Consider the following 15,823-nt stretch of genomic DNA (forward strand, 5'->3'; position numbering starts at 1 on the left):
GGAGTAAAAATAAATTTAAAAAATAATGTTTTTTAAAAAATAACCCTTTTTTCTAAATTGTCGCCATTTGAAACATGACATTTCGGTATCAGTAATTGTGATCATTGTTACTCATCAATAATGTGGAATATCTGCTGACTAATCTCTGTTCTGGGCCACTCTCGCACCTGCTCTGCCCTCTCACCATGTCCTCTAGGTCCCTTTGGTTCCTGTGTGTTCTTTCTATGCACAGTTCCCTCGGCCTGAAAGTGGTCTCGCTTCACGCCCTCTTGGCTCAGTTTATGCCTCCCTCAGATTTCAAAAGTTGCCTGACACCACCCTCTCTGCTACCAGGTTTCTCATTATAGCTCATTTGGCCTGTACCTTTATTTCATGGCATTTATCTCAGTTTTGAAATTATTCATTCACTTACACAATTATTTTAATAATGTGCTTTCTTTCCACATAGGATGTAAACTTCATGACTGTCGGAACCAGTCTGCCTGGTGTTTTAGTGCTGAGTAAATCTGTATTGTATAACGAATAGCTGTTACCATTTTCTGCCCTAGGATGAGTTTTTACTGTAGTCTGTAAGTTACAGAGTCACACTGTGGGATGGCAGTCTCCTAACCCAAAAGTGTATTCGCTGTGGTCCTTTTTCCAACTTCATTTTCTTTCCTACCTCTTCTCCTTTCATGTCACTCCACCTTCTGCTACCTCATCATGTCTGTCACAGGGCAGGCACCAGCCTCTAGGTTCGCTAATAAGTAAGCACATGAAGGAGGAGGCAAAAAAGGGTAATACTAGTCCTAACCGGTTTGGCTTAGTGGATAGACTCTGCAGTGGTTCTCAAATTATTTTCATTGCTACTTCATAACTGTTATTTTGCTACTGTTATGAATCGTAATGTAAATATCTGATATGCAGGATGTCTTAGGCGACCCCTGTGAAAGGGTCGCTCGACCCCCAAAGGGGTCACGACCCACAGGTTGAGAACCGTTTGGATAGAGCGTTGGCCTGCAGACTGAAAGGTCCCAGGTTCGATTCCAGTCAAGGGCATATACCTTGGTTGCAGGCACATCCCCAGTAGGAGGTGTGCAGGAGGCAGCTGATCGATGTTTCTAACTCTCTATCCCTCTTCCTTCCTCTCTGTAAAAAATCAATAAAATATATATACTTTTTTAAAAAGCGGTAATACTAGCAGTGTGCTCTATAAATAGTACTGTATCATTATGGATTGTTGTTTTTGTCTTAACAGGGTACAAACTGGCATTTAATTACTTAAAAGCGAAAAGATATGTGGATGCAATTGACGTATGTCACCAGGTAACACTTAAATTTAGATTTCTTAAAATTTTTCAGATTCACAATTTCCTACTTTTAATTAATTTCAAGCTATATATATAGTGTAGTATTTTAGTTAAGTGACTTATCAAATACATTCTGGACAGTTATCAGTTTTCAAAGTTTAGAAAAATTATACAATGTTTATTTCCATTTTAAAGACAGAGGCCAGACAAGAAGCAAGTGAAATAAAACATAGTCTTTAAGTTAGAATATATTTAAACATTGTTATAGATTCTCCAGGTCATTTCATTGTTCTGAATAGAAGTTCTGTGACTGTGTCTAAGTCTGGTTAATAGAGAATTCAGACTTTTAAGTTAGATATAAGAGATATTTCTGTGATGTAGGAGTCATTTGATTACTTTTCTGTGATTGATCCCCTATTAAGTGATCCCTTACTGAAATGACAAATAAGTTGCAGTATTAGAATTTGCAGTTTCTTTATATAAACATTGTCCTGTTGATATTCCATATAAAACATTACATTACGCATTATTAGAAGCTCCCAGGAAAGCTCCCTAGAAAAGAGCTGCGTAATGTGTCTTATCTCAGGTGCTATGTCAGCATCCTTAGAGTCAATACTGGTCTCAGCGATTGCAATTGATTATTGACTCTCTCTGTAACCAGTATTTCACATTAAGGTTAAGGTTGTACATTAATATAAGGTTATACATTAAAATCATTTGTGGAGTTTGGTCTTTTTTTAATGAGTATCTCCCCACTTCTAGACTCAGTAGTTCTGGAATTTTGTATGTTTCAAAATCACTCCAGGTAAATCTGATGTGTACTCCTGGTTAAAAATAATTCTCTAGCTGGTTTGGCTCAGTGGATAAAGTGTTGGCTTGTGGTATGAAGGGTCCCAGGTTCAATTCCGGTCAAGTGCACATGCCCAGTTTGCAGGCTTGGTCCCTGGTAGGGGTTGAGTGCAGGAGGCAGCCAATCAATGATGCTCTCTCATCATTGATGTTTCTATCTCTCTCTCCCTCTCCCTTCCTCTCTGAAATCAATAAAACATATTTTAAAAAATAATTCTCTAAAGGTTAATTAAATATTATGTATAATAGTTAAATTTTTAAAATATCTTAATTTATTGATATGTAGTTGTTTTTTGCAACTGGCCTGTTAAGGAAGTAATTGTATTTGTTATTTTTCCACATGTAGTATTCATATACTACTGTTTTCATCTAATTACTAGTAATATGAATGAATCTTCATGTCACATCTCATCACATCATTTTTTAAATTGCAGTTATATTTGCTGTATTAATATAATGAAATCTTAATTGTAATGTTCATTACATGTAAGTTTTGTAGTTCTCCAGTTCTGGATAATTACAAGTTCTTGTGCTTTTTGTCTTGTTTTTTGCTCTCTGTTTTTACAGGTTCTTGAAGCACATCCAACTTATCCAAAAATCAGGAAGGATATACTTGATAAGGCTCGCACATCTTTAAGACCTTGAAAATTATTTTAATTCAGATTGGTGGTTCCGTGGGAAACAGATTTGAGGTTCTTCCAGTTCAAAATAGGTTTGAGCTAATTTTTTGTAATACAAGCGTTCTTTTCTTTCTCCAGCAGAGGCTGCTATTCCATATAGAGAAATGCTATAGCAAATGGGTGTTTTCTGAGGGAGAAGGTGAATGAGTAGATGCCGATTTGGTGTCTTTGTGGTAAAGATTATAACCCATTTATATAAAGAATATTTTATTAACAGCTAGGTAATTAAGTATCCTATGTCTTTTCTAAGGAATATGGGTTCTTTATTCTAGGAAATATATTTAAAATGCAACTATTCTCCATTAAATTTTTTATAACATTGTTTGTTTCAAAGATCTGAACAAATTTTCTTGTAAATAACTTATGAAAAAAAATATATATTTTAATAAATATTTTAGAAATGTATGGTTTGTATTCCTCTTGACACTCAAAAGACACGGTAAGTTTTGCTACATTAGGGTGAGCTTCCCCTGCAGTCTGGAATGTTATGAGTACCGTTGCAGAAAATGTGGCTTTCCTAAGCAAAAAATCATTTTGGTAAAATATAAAGAGTGTTAGTTCCCTTTCCCTTTATTAAGCTCATTCTTTCTGCTCTCACTGCCAGTGTGATCTTAAGTACCTGAAATCAGTTTAAGTGGTAAACCTTTATAGCAGTATTTAACCTTTGTCCAAAGACTAGGCCTCCTAGTGTTATTTCAGCCACTATCCCAACACCACTCGGGCAGAGCAGTTCTCACCCTTGATGATAAATTTAACCTGATCCTAGAAAATGCAATTCTTAGCATTAAAAAAAAAGATTGTCTACATCTTTTCCAGTTGTATAAAAATATAATAAGCAGCCTTCAATTTCATTTGCATTTTTAGTAAACATATTATTTTTAAGTCACTTGCTGCTCTTTTATAAATGTCCTACGTTTATTTCTTTTGAGTTAAATTCTCTTGTATCTTAGCTATTCTTCAATTTTCCAAAGTCCTTTTAATTCCAGTTATATCTTATAAAGTTCTAATCATTCTATTCCACCTACATTTCGTTTATGACATTTCATGAAAATGACCTATATAATAAAAACTTAATATGCAAATCGACCGAACATCAGAATGACCAGTCACTATGACATGCACTGACCACCAGGGGTCAGATGCTCAATGCAGGAGCTGTCCCCAGCCCGCAGGCCCCAGGCCAGCCAAGGCGGGTGCCAGCGGCCCCCCTCCCCCCCCCCCATCACCCCACTGGTTGCCCCACAGATTGGCCCTGATCGCCAGCCAGGCCTATAGACCCTACCTGTGCACGAATTTCATCCCAAGAATTTCCTCTTATTATTGGGCCTCTAGTTTAATAATAAGAGGAGACTTGACTTGGGGTGGTAAACACACAGTACAATATGTAGATGATGTCTTATAGATTTGTATACCTAAAAACTATATAATTTTATTAACCAATATCAACCCAATAAATTCAATTTTTTAAAATTCACAAAAAAAAAATGAAGCATTTTGTATCTGTTAAAACACTTTCACATGTCTTATTACATTTGATCCTCACAGCCCTATAATACAGGTATTATCATTCCTGTTTGCAGTTCTAGAATTGAGGTAGATTATCTCTTTCTCTGTAATTCAGGGAAAAAATATCTTTCTGTCTGAATAGACATTGTTTAGGACCTCATATAACAGAATAGCTTTAGCAGTTCCAGTGAACTTGCATTATGGAATACTAGAATCGTGGAAATTGGATAGAGAAAGTAGAACATCTGTTCTCCCAGCAAGACATTTCCAAATCAGCTTCCCTATCTGTAAAATGAAGAGTTTGTTTTTTTGTTTCTTAAGCAGCCCTTTACTTTGCACCTGCCATTGTTACATACCATTCTAGGAACTTGCCTTACATTCTCTCTTAATTCTCACTCAACTCTCCAGAGAAATAATATTCTTAGATTTCAGATGGGAAAGATGAGACTCAAACTAAACGATTTGCCCAAGGTCACAGAGAAAGTGTCAGAACCTGGATTCCATACTGGTGCACACAATTTCAAAGCCTATGCTCTAGTTCCTATATTAAGATACTTTTCCTAAGTAAGAGAGACTGTGTCTGTGAGAAAAATTCTCATGTCTACATCTGGCTAGCAGATGAAACTAAGTGTTCTGTCACAGGGATAGGTAAGAAATGAGGAACCAGATGAACTGAATGGAGTGTTACTAACGTAGAAACTGTCAAGGAGAAGTCGAAGTGCACAGCAGAGCAGAGGAGCTGTGGAAAACGTGATATGAAGTCAGACAAGCCTAGGTTTGAACATTGGCTCTACCACCACTAGATGTTTCATCTTTCTCTAGTTACCTAGGCTCTCTCACCCATAGAGAAGCATGTAAGGATAATAACCTGCCTCAGGTTGTTGTAAGGATTAACTGAGAGAACATAAGTAAAACCTCTAATGAATCTGATTCACTTAAGCACTTAATAAATAGTAGCTCTACTTATTTATTATTATAAATGGAACAGGACCAAGTAGTAATTGCAACTGAGAAGAACCTTTGGACCAATTAAGCAAGATTTGCAGAGCTCATGTGCATGAGAACGGACAAACTAGGGACTGGGGCAAGGACGTCTGTGAAAATGAGCCAGCTTGGGGAACACACTTTCCAGAAGACCAGAGACTGCATTTCCCTGGCTAGAGCTGAATGAAATGCCAAAGATGTCTCTCCAGGTCAGGTGAGAGCAGACCATCCATCAGGGAGTGAAGCAGAGCTGAGCTGCCTAGCCAGAGGGCCTGGCCCCAGGACTGCCGGCCCCAGAGCTGTTCCATGGCCATGCTGTTCACAGCCGTGTGCTGTAGCACTGTTAAGCTGTTTGCACTGAATAGTTTCCTTCTTCACCACACCCCAAATTGGGGGTTCCTGTTGGCATTGAATTGGTGCCAACCACCATCAGTTGACATAATAAAGTAGCAGATTTTTGGTTTTTTTTTTTTCTATTTTACTTTTTAAATTTTATCTTTATTGTTGAAAGCATTACAGATGTCCCCCTTCCCCCCCCCCCCCCATTGACCCTCTCCACCCTGCTCCCACCCCCTCCCCAGGTCTTCACAGCACTATTGGGGTTTGTTAGTTTGAATATAGTTTATTGATTTTGGAGAGAGGAAGGGAGAGAGATAGAAAGAAACATTGATGAGGGAGAAACATCCATATCAGTTGCCTTCTACAACATTCCCCCTTACTAGTTTTTGAGCTTGCAACCCAGGCATGTGCCCTGACTGGGAATCAAACCAATGACCTCTTGGTTCATGGGTCAATGCTCAACCACTGAGCCACCCTGGCTGGGCGACCTAATTTTTAATAGTAGTTATATCTGAGTGATGAACTATCTTTTTATTTCTTTGCCATTTTGTAAGTTAACTGCAATGAAAATATACACTAAGAACAAGTTATTTTTCCATTTTTATTTACATAATAGGGCTTCTCAAACTTGCTTTTTGCTAACTTTTTAAAGCTTTTTTGCTGAGCAAAAATGAATAGAAGAAAAATAAAAGGTAGCATTCTTTCAACTCCTAAACCCCACACTTATTATTTAAACAAAATGTAATCTCATTTATTTCAATTGTCAGAGATAAAGATTCAGAAAGTAGATGATAGAGTCTGCCAGAAAATGGTAATAGGAGTGGTAATAGCCCTCATAACATGAGAACATAAGATTGCGAAGGAGAGATACTGGGCCCCTTGTCAAAATGAGTGAAGAGTGAGCAAAACCGGTTCTTCTCTCCACGTTTAGTTCATTATTGTAGCAACGATTTTAATGATGATCCTACCCAAGTTAATAAGAAGCCAGAGGAAATAAATCACACAGGACCACAATGTGTGGTTGTGCAGTGTGTGTCTTGGACAGTGACCGAGGAGAGGGAGGCTGAATTCCAACACTTCAAGTATTGCACCTGCAACTGCCTTCCCCGAGAAGAAGGGGACCCCCTCTTCTAATTTGAAGTTTCCTTGTAGGTTAGTGAGAGCCCCGTGAATGGAAGGTGTGGAAAAATGTTTATTAGATTCAGGGCTGAGGGTAGGGAGCAATAGAGTGATGGTTACAGAGAGATTTAAGAAGTTTCTTTGTTTTATTAAGATAGAGGCTACTTGAGCACCTTGTAATATGTATGGGGAAAGCCAAAAGAAACTGACAGTATAGCCCAGCCGGCATGGCTCAGTGGTTGAGCATCGACCTATGAACCAGGAGGTCATGGTTGGATTCTCTGTCAGGGCCCAATCACCAGTAGGGGGTGTGCAGGAGGCAGGTGATCGGTAATTCTCTCTCATCATTGATGTTTCTCTCTCTCCCTCTCCTTTCCTCTCTGAAATCAATTTTTTAAAAAAAAGTTTTAAAAGAAAAGGAAAGAAACTGAAAGTATAAGAAATAGGAGAGAGGAAAACCTGGGTAGGAAAGGGGTGGGATCCGGCGGTATTTAGGAGAACTAGAGTTCAGAGGGCTGTGTGAGTTTTGTTAAGGGAGCCAAGGAATAAAACTGCAGAAGAAGGTCATATATATGAAGGTAACCTCAGGGGCCCTTATGCTAATAGGCTCCGGTAGTTTTATAATCAATAAAACGGACTCTGACCTGAGGGCAGTACTGCTCCTTCGTATGCATGGAATTTGGGGGCCTGTATTTGCCTTGGTCCCTGAGGCGTTTTTTACTTACCTTCCAGGTTCCTGGTTGTGGTTGCTGGAAGTCGGCCTGCCAGATTACAAGGGGGGTTACTGTAACATAATAAATCTTAGTTATGACCAAAAAAAAAAAAAAAAAGTGCTACCCACTTTTAATACTCTTCTTAAGAACCAGATGTTTTCTAGACAAATGCTTCGCTCTACAGCCTGCCTTACAGTGCACATAAATGAATCTGGCACGGTGCCCAAAAAAGCAATTTGATCCCATAAATGAGGAAAGCTGAGTAATGAGCAGGTTCTAAATGTCTTCCTTCCGAGTGGCATAACCTTAGACTCCATGGCAATCTTTAAACCAGGCTGTTTTCAAATACTGTGTATGTTATTTTTATCTTTCTTCAAACAAATTCTTTTGGCAATGTAAAAGAAACTCTGTTTTAAACAAACAGAAGGGTATTTTAAGAAGGTAATTACTATTTCAGTTTCTGCCAAAGGCGGGCTAGTTTTATTTTCAATAGGCAAATGATGTAAGAACCTTAAAAGTAATACACGAGGCAGGAAGAGCTGCACTGTGAAGTATTGTGTAGTATTCTCACTTATAATGGGCCGGGGGTAACAGGTCTTTTTTCCCAGATAGAGTTTATACTTTCTTTGAAAAGAATCATGAAGCTTAGGAACAGTGAAAGCGGGGGGGGGGGGGGGGGGGGGGGGGGGGGGGGGGGGATATGCTAAAATGCTAAGTAGTTACTATGAATGCTCTTGTCAAACAGTTGAAGTTAAATACTTGAAGGGGCTCTAGTCAATGAATGAAAGCTTCTCCCTGATATATAATTTCTTGAAAAATTCCTGGCCAATTTTTCACAATGGCTTCAGTCACAAACTGCAGAGGATGGTTTGAGGGGATGTGGAAAATCAGGAAAATTCAGGATATTGAGAACACCCAAGAGCACAGTTAAAATGATTGAAAACATACCACACCAAGAGGCACGGGGAAGAAAACAGGACAGAGCCGAATCTAGATCCTGACATCACCTCACTCTGCGAAACACATAGCTCTACTGCTGTCCCTTAGGAAGTGTAATAGCTTTTTGTAAAATGCAAACATTGCTTATTCTTTAAAACCTTTAAAAATAAAACCTTTTTCCCCCTACAAAAACAAGCAATTCTTTTCTGGTTGATTTTTTTAAAGTTTCATTTGGAAATCATTGCACACTTAACAGAAGTTGCATGAACAGGAAAAGTCCAAAGAGCACCCACATGCCATTTACCCAGACACACAGTAAAGTTTTGCTAATACTTTACCTCATTTGTGCCTTCTCTGTGTATAAATATACAAATTTTGGTGTATATATATTTGTGCACTCACACATGTATATACACACACCTACATGTAAAGTATTTTCTCTGAGCATTTTGAGAGTGAGTTGCGTGTCTCTGTACACCTGAGCACTTCAGTGTGTAGTTCCCAAGAATAGGGATATTCTATAGTATAATCACAGTTCAGTTCGGAACTTCAGGAAATTTACCATAGATGCAATACTTTTAATCTATCACTCTTTACTGCTGATTGAGCCAATAAATGTCCTTTGTAGCATCTGTTCCTCCAGCCAGGTTCCACCCTGGGAGCAGGTATTGCATTTCCCTGTCATGTCTCTTCCGTCTTGTTTAATCTGGAGCGTTTCCACAGCCTTTCTCTGTCTTTTATGACATAGCTATTTTTGAAGAATACAGTTTTCCAGCCCCACGTTTTTATTTTTAGTAGAGTGTTTCTCTGTTTGGGGTTTGTCTGCTATTTCCTCATGATTCAATTTGTGTTGAGCAATCTTTGGTCATAATATTATGTAAGTGAGGCTGCATCCTCGCGCTATCACATCTGGAAGCACAGTGTCCATCTGCCCTCACTGGTGATATTAATTTTGATTACTCTGTCAGTTTGTTCACTATACAGTTGCTATTTTCTCCCTGGCAAGTAATAACCAATCTCTAGGGAGACACTTTTAGATCATACAAATATTCTGTTTCTCTTCAAAAGTAGCCACTAGCTTAGCATGATTCTTGCCTGATCTAATCAGGATGGTTATAAAGGATATTTTAACATCAACATTTTACCCACATGTACCACCAGCCAGCCCCTTAGCATTTTACTGTAAGCAAGAGCCTTCCCTTGCTTATTTACTATTATTTACTTTCTATATACTCCATTTATTTACTCTTTAACATTTAATATCACAGGGGTTCATGAATTCCTTTTTTTCAATGGCTCATAATTCATTAATGTCCTTAATTATTTTGGTGCTTAAATTGTTTCAGATTTGGCCAACAGGAGCTGCCTGCCTCAAGCTGGCTCCTGCTGTCCCTTATGACTGCCCCCATCATTTTATTTTGTAGCACTTTCTACTTTCTAGCATAACAAAGTGCTCTAGGTTCAACTTCGACATAACCTGCCCCAGCCCTGGAATCAGCCATTTCTCCCATGATCCCTGGTTCCCTTTAGTACGGAAATGGTGTTAGAAGCTTAATGCCAAGTGTGCTCATTGCTACTAGGGTTATTGCTTCTAAATCCTTTCAGCAAATAGAAAACATGCATGCACATACAGACTTACATACACACTTATGCACATATATGTGTGCACAGATACATGACACACACGTATAAATACATGATGACGCATTTTAGAAATCACAGGATTACACTGATTCTAATTTATCACCATGGGGTTCTTTCTTGTTTTCCCCCAGTTCTCACTTGTCTCCTCTTCTACAGCAATACCCTGAGTCCCAACAACCTCAGCGTACTGTATTGTTCAATTCTTCAATCCTGGAATCCATGTAAAATCGTTTCAGAATCGCTTCATCCAAATACCCATAACAAAAACACACCTACTCAAGTGAGCTCAGGATTTGTTTGCTGTCCCCCATCCTAGCAGCACCAATTTTGATTGACTATAATGTTGATAAATTGAACATATCTTGAAATGTTACTGAAAGCATTTTCCAGTGGTATGAAGTATTATAAAGATCAAACTAAATAATGTATTGCTGACAGGAACGCACACTGCTTCAGAGGCCAGCTTTGCAGTTTCCGCCCAAATATCCATCTCCTTGCAAAATAAATGCCATCCCTTCCCACACCAACCAGTCATATTCATGATGTAGTGGCAGGAAAGAGAGGAGGAGACTGGCACGGAAGAAAACATCATGTGCTGAGGATTCACGGTTGAGCTTCTTGTTAAAAATATGCGGGAGATCTATATGTTCATAAACAGATTTATTTTTATGTTTGCCCTTAAGTATTTTCAGACCCTTGCCTGAATTTACATGGCAGTTATAAACATTTCTTAAAAGCATAGGAAATTTTTCTTCTTTCCTAGATTATTTAAAATACAAGTTTCTGGTTTGTAGCAACCAACACCATTTTCCCCTCAACCTGATTTTTCAAACTGCTGCCTTTTCTTTATTGCATGAATCCTGGTCTTGTTTGGAAGGTTAGGTTTATTTCCCCTATTCTTTACTTTTGTATTTATATTTTATATCTATTTTCTTGCGTCCTACGGCCTCACAAAATGGTTTTGAATAGCAGAGCTGCCCAGAAGATGGGAAGGTCAGCTATGTTAATTTCAAAGCACCCCAGCCTTCGGTGTGAGGTTGCCTAGCAACCCATCTCTCAGGCCTCTTTTGTGGATGCGAGGAGGCAATTCTTCTATAAATTCTCAAGCCGAGATGGTTTTATAAAGTGAAAAACCTTTCGCAAAGGGTCCAACACGACCCCTGTCTCTCCTTTTCTGCTAACTTTGTGCACTCCACACATGATGAGAGAAATATTTCATCCCTTCAGGCCTTAGATCTGACACAGATAGAAAACGGAACTACACACGCTATGGTCAAACATTGGAAGTGACCTGTATCCCTGTGTTAAATTCTGACACATGAATTAAACTACTCGTGTTTCTCTTTCTCTTACATGAAAGCATACTTTCCCCTCAAGTTCTTCTTTTATTGAATTTATTGGGGTAACATTGGTTCATAAAAGCATACAGGTTTCAAGTGTACAATTCTATAACATACATCTGCAAACTGCGTCGTGCAATCACCACCCCAAGTCAAGTCTTTTTCCACCACCATTTATACCCCCTTTTGCCCTCTTCCACCTCCTCCACCCTCTTTTCCTCTGGCAGTCACTATACTATTGTCTGTGTCTGTTCTTTTTTTCTTAATTATTGCTTTTTAACCCAGCCCCCTAAAATCTCCCCCCTTTGGTAGCTGTCAGTCTATTTAATGTATCTATGAGTCTGTTTCTATTTTGTTTTTAGTTTCTTTTGTTCATTAGATTCCACATATAAGTGAAATCATATGGTGCTCGTCTTTCTCTGCCTGACTTATTTCAGTTAGCATAATGCTCCCCAGGTCTATCCATGCTGTTGCAAAAGGTAAGATTTTCTTCTTTTTTATGACTGAGTAGTATTCCATTGTGTAAATGTACCACAGCTCTCTTATCCACTCATTTGGGCACTTGGGCTGCTTCCAGATCTTGGCTATTGTAAATAACACTGCAGTGAACATAGGGGTGAATATATTCTTTCAAATTAGTGTTTCAGGTTTCTTCAGATATGTTCCCAGAAGTGGAATTGCTGGGTCATAAGGCACTTACAATCCCCTCGAGTTCTAAAAGCCAGTTATGTGCTTTTATGAAACTGCAACTGCCTGCTGAGCACTAGTTACCATAGCGACGTGAGGCAGGAGTGGTGTTTTTCTCCTTAGGCACAGAATGGATGAAATGTATTCCACCAGGGACGCAAGCAGCATGCCAACGAGAAATCAGACATCTGGGGAGAACCTGATCTATGTCTTTTTCTCCACTCTAACTTGAAAACATAAGGAATCCTTGTGATCGTCCCCCGAAGCTATTAGCTTTTTAGTAGTGAACTTCAGTGGGAGGCCGGAGTGCCCTCCCTTGGGGCATATATGAGCAGGGAGAACAATGATACATGCCAATAAAACCCACAGGAGCAGCTGAGCGCTGGAGAGAAGAAGGCTGTAGAAGATATGCTGCCCTTTCAGACCCTCTGAAAACACAAAGTGAAACCAACAACCAGAAATCCATGTATTTTCACATGGTAAAAGCACTTACGTGTAATTTTTTGAACTATTCATGACCTCCTAACCTTGTTTTCTAGGCAGCTGATGCTATTCAGGAGAGCATTATGATTCAGATCAATATTAATTTATGGAGAGTCTTTATCATTGGTAGTTAAATCGAGTAGAGGGTAAAATGCTTTGTGCCATTCTCACTGGCCTCCATTTGTGGCTGAGAAGAGAGAGGCAGTATAGTATACCAGGCCTCGGGGTCAGACAACCTGGCTTTGGCATCCTCTGCCACTTATTAGCAGTGTGATTGGGGCAAGTTCCTTAAGCTCTCTAAGTCCCAGTTTCTTAACATTTAAAATGGAACTAAAAAGAGGAGTTGACGGTGAGAAATATAGGAAAAGCCCACGGCACTAATAAAGAGTGCAAACACTGAAGCTGTTATGATGAATTGGGCTTAATCACCCACCCAGTGCTTATGAATGCCTGGGACATACCCAGCATTGTGCTTGATTGATGTGGGCGGGATATTGAGGTCCCACCCACAAAGAGGGCAGCCAAGTTTGGGGATGCCTTTTGGGGATGCGTCCTGCAGGTGAGTTACCTTTTAGACACTTCAGTTTGGTATGTTATTCTCACCAACATTCCATCCATACCTACAAGGCCCTCGTTGTGGCTCTGCCCTCAGGGCCAATTCATGGGGGGGAAGCCTCACCGCTATTTCATAGCTACGTTTTGCTTTTCTTTGCAAACTTGTGTTACCAGCAACCTTAGTCACTCTATTCCTCAGACTGGAAAGCTGCCCCCACTGGTGGAGTTAAAATAATGTGCTACCACCTCTGAATGCACTTCGCTACAGAGCTGCCAAACTGTTTTCCTCGATGGGACAACATGGAAAGTATATGAATTCCCAAAGTGCCTGTGTTGGGCTCTCTTTTCTGTCAAGGGTATACCTTCTGGTGATTTACTAACAAATCATTGACAGAATTCCTAAAAAACATTACCTCTTAAACATTCAGATCATTTTGTCTAACCCCTTCATTTTAGATATAGTGTAAGGAAAGGAGTTCAGGGATGCTGATTAATTTACCCAGTTCATTTAGATATTTTCACTTATACATATATGATACTACATACACATACCCATGCACAAATAGACACTCATGTAGTATACGCATATAAAAATGGAATACATTCTACAGATTTTTTTCATGTTTATCTCAAGTCTCAAGTTCCCATTATTATTAGTGGTTCCAATTTGCAAGTAACAGAAACCAACATAGGATGGCCTGGGTTATATGCAGGTTCCAAGGATCTCGTGGAGCTTACTAAGGTCGGCACTGGAGATAAGAGGCAGAAAGCAACTGGAACCAGGGACTGGAATATAGACAGGACTCCTTTCCTCTGCTGCTCTCTGCATGGCTATACTCATCTATCCACCCACTCACTAGTTCAAGTCATTCAACAAATACTCACTGAAGGCCTATTCTGTGCCAGGCGAGAGGAGAACCCTCACACTGGGCAGACATGCTCGCCTCCAGTTCTCACAGACATTTCACGGCTCCTCTGTTACAGGGTTAGCCACATGCAGAAAACTATGTGCAGCCCCTTAGTTCCAATTCCCCTCCAACTCTGGCGGGGAGGGAGGCCACCCAGTGAAACAGGTTACCCAGGTCTAACTCTGTGGATCAGAATGTTGCTGAGCAGACAGTCCCAAACGTTCCTACAAGCATGCTGTCTGATTCTTTGCACTTCTCTCTCTTTAATACCTTAATACTTAATCCAGCATTGTAAAAAATAAATAAATAAACGCACTCAAGGCACTGGCATAGCTGAACAACTACATTAAAAACACAAATTTCAGTTAAATACTGGAGAAAGATACTCAACATGGTAAATTATTTGTTCAAAATTATAATTCTTCTGTTTTCTTTCTACTAGATGTCTAAGCAACCCAAACCAGAACATATCAAGGGCTACACTACTTCAGTGTTAATTAAGAGTTTAGTGGGGCCTGTATTGCTTAGAGTCTCAACAACCTGATTGCTGCCCAGGCCTGCACTTCTCCATAAAGACCAGGGATTCTCCATGTTGATTAGTAAGCTATTTCAAAGAGTGTGTTGACAGTTGACAAGACCTTTGGCCTCCATATTCCTTCCTCTGTGCAAGATGGCTTTTATTTTTACACATTATTTTGTTGTCATGTAAAAGAAAGTCATAAATCACTATCTCAGCTCATGTGACAGACTGGGAGATCCTGGGAGGGGAACAAATCATGCCAGTTCCATCCAGCTTCAAAGGATTCCCTGTTATGCCACCCCATTAAGTGTCCAGGACTCCACCCCCCTTTTTTGAGCTCACATATGTCCTGGGGCATCGTGAGGTGAGAATAACTCTGACAAACAAAATTTAAGGAAGAGCTGAAGCATTATTTCTTCAGGGAGGCCCCAAACAAGATGCTAGCTGATGGGAGTAGAATCTTCAGAAGAATCAGAAGCAATGACAGTTGAGGCCCCAGGGGCAGGAGATGCTCATTCAGATAAAAGCTAAAGCTTCCCAGTGATGACTCCATTCCTATGAGGTCAATGGCTGTAGAACTAAATATTTCTGTTACATGCTTGGGGCAAGAATAGCATTGCAAATGTGCTGATGGTTTCATTTGCTTAGCTATAACCACCTCCTCTTGCCCCCCTCCCCTTCCCCACCTACTCATACACATGGTACTGAACAGAGCAAGAGCAGAGAGGGTTTTTTGGACACCATCGACAATTCAACATGGAGTCACTGACAGCCATGACAGTTATATCAAGTGCTATGTCAAAATGGAGATTATGGGTGTAAGGGGAACACCCTTAGGAGGGGCCAGAAATATCCAAAACCTCAAGTCTGCACACTTGGATAAGGACTCCATCTGGACATCAATACAAGTGGGACCTCCACCCCTGCTGGAACAAAAGAACTGAGAACTCGGACTAGCCAATGCTCAAGCCTGGCTGTACCATGGGCCACACTTGAATCCCTTTCCCCTACACCAAAAGCGTACCACCACTGTAGCTGCCTGGTTTGAGACCCACATCTGCCTCTACACCTGCTGACACCACCACCAGAGACTAGGACTTCATGCCAGACACTCACTCTGCTGACTTCTATCGCATAAGCTCCCTCTCTCTGTATGTAACCTGCCTGTGATTCTATTGGCTTACAGGGGAGGTTTCCCCTAATGAGCCTGGCATTGTGGAAAGACACCAATGTGTGTGACTCTTTTCATGGGTGCTCCCTTGCTCATT

At 39.9% G+C, this 15,823-nt stretch overlaps 1 protein-coding gene across 1 annotated transcript in view; it reads left to right on the plus strand.

Moving 5' to 3' along the window:
* Positions 1-5,172, plus strand: part of TTC21B (tetratricopeptide repeat domain 21B) — a 74,252-nt gene extending 69,080 nt beyond the window's left edge. The window contains exons 28-29 of the mRNA XM_079782443.1: positions 1,238-1,305; positions 2,706-5,172. Of these exons, the coding sequence (XP_079638569.1) occupies positions 1,238-1,305; positions 2,706-2,783 (146 nt within the window). The 3' untranslated portion in view covers positions 2,784-5,172. The remainder of the gene's footprint in view (positions 1-1,237; positions 1,306-2,705) is intronic.
* The last annotated feature ends 10,651 nt before the right edge of the window (positions 5,173-15,823 follow it).

This window comes from Cnephaeus nilssonii (genome assembly GCF_951640355.1).
Source record: "Cnephaeus nilssonii genome assembly, chromosome: 10".
In the NCBI taxonomy this organism is placed as follows: domain Eukaryota; kingdom Metazoa; phylum Chordata; class Mammalia; order Chiroptera; family Vespertilionidae; genus Cnephaeus; species Cnephaeus nilssonii.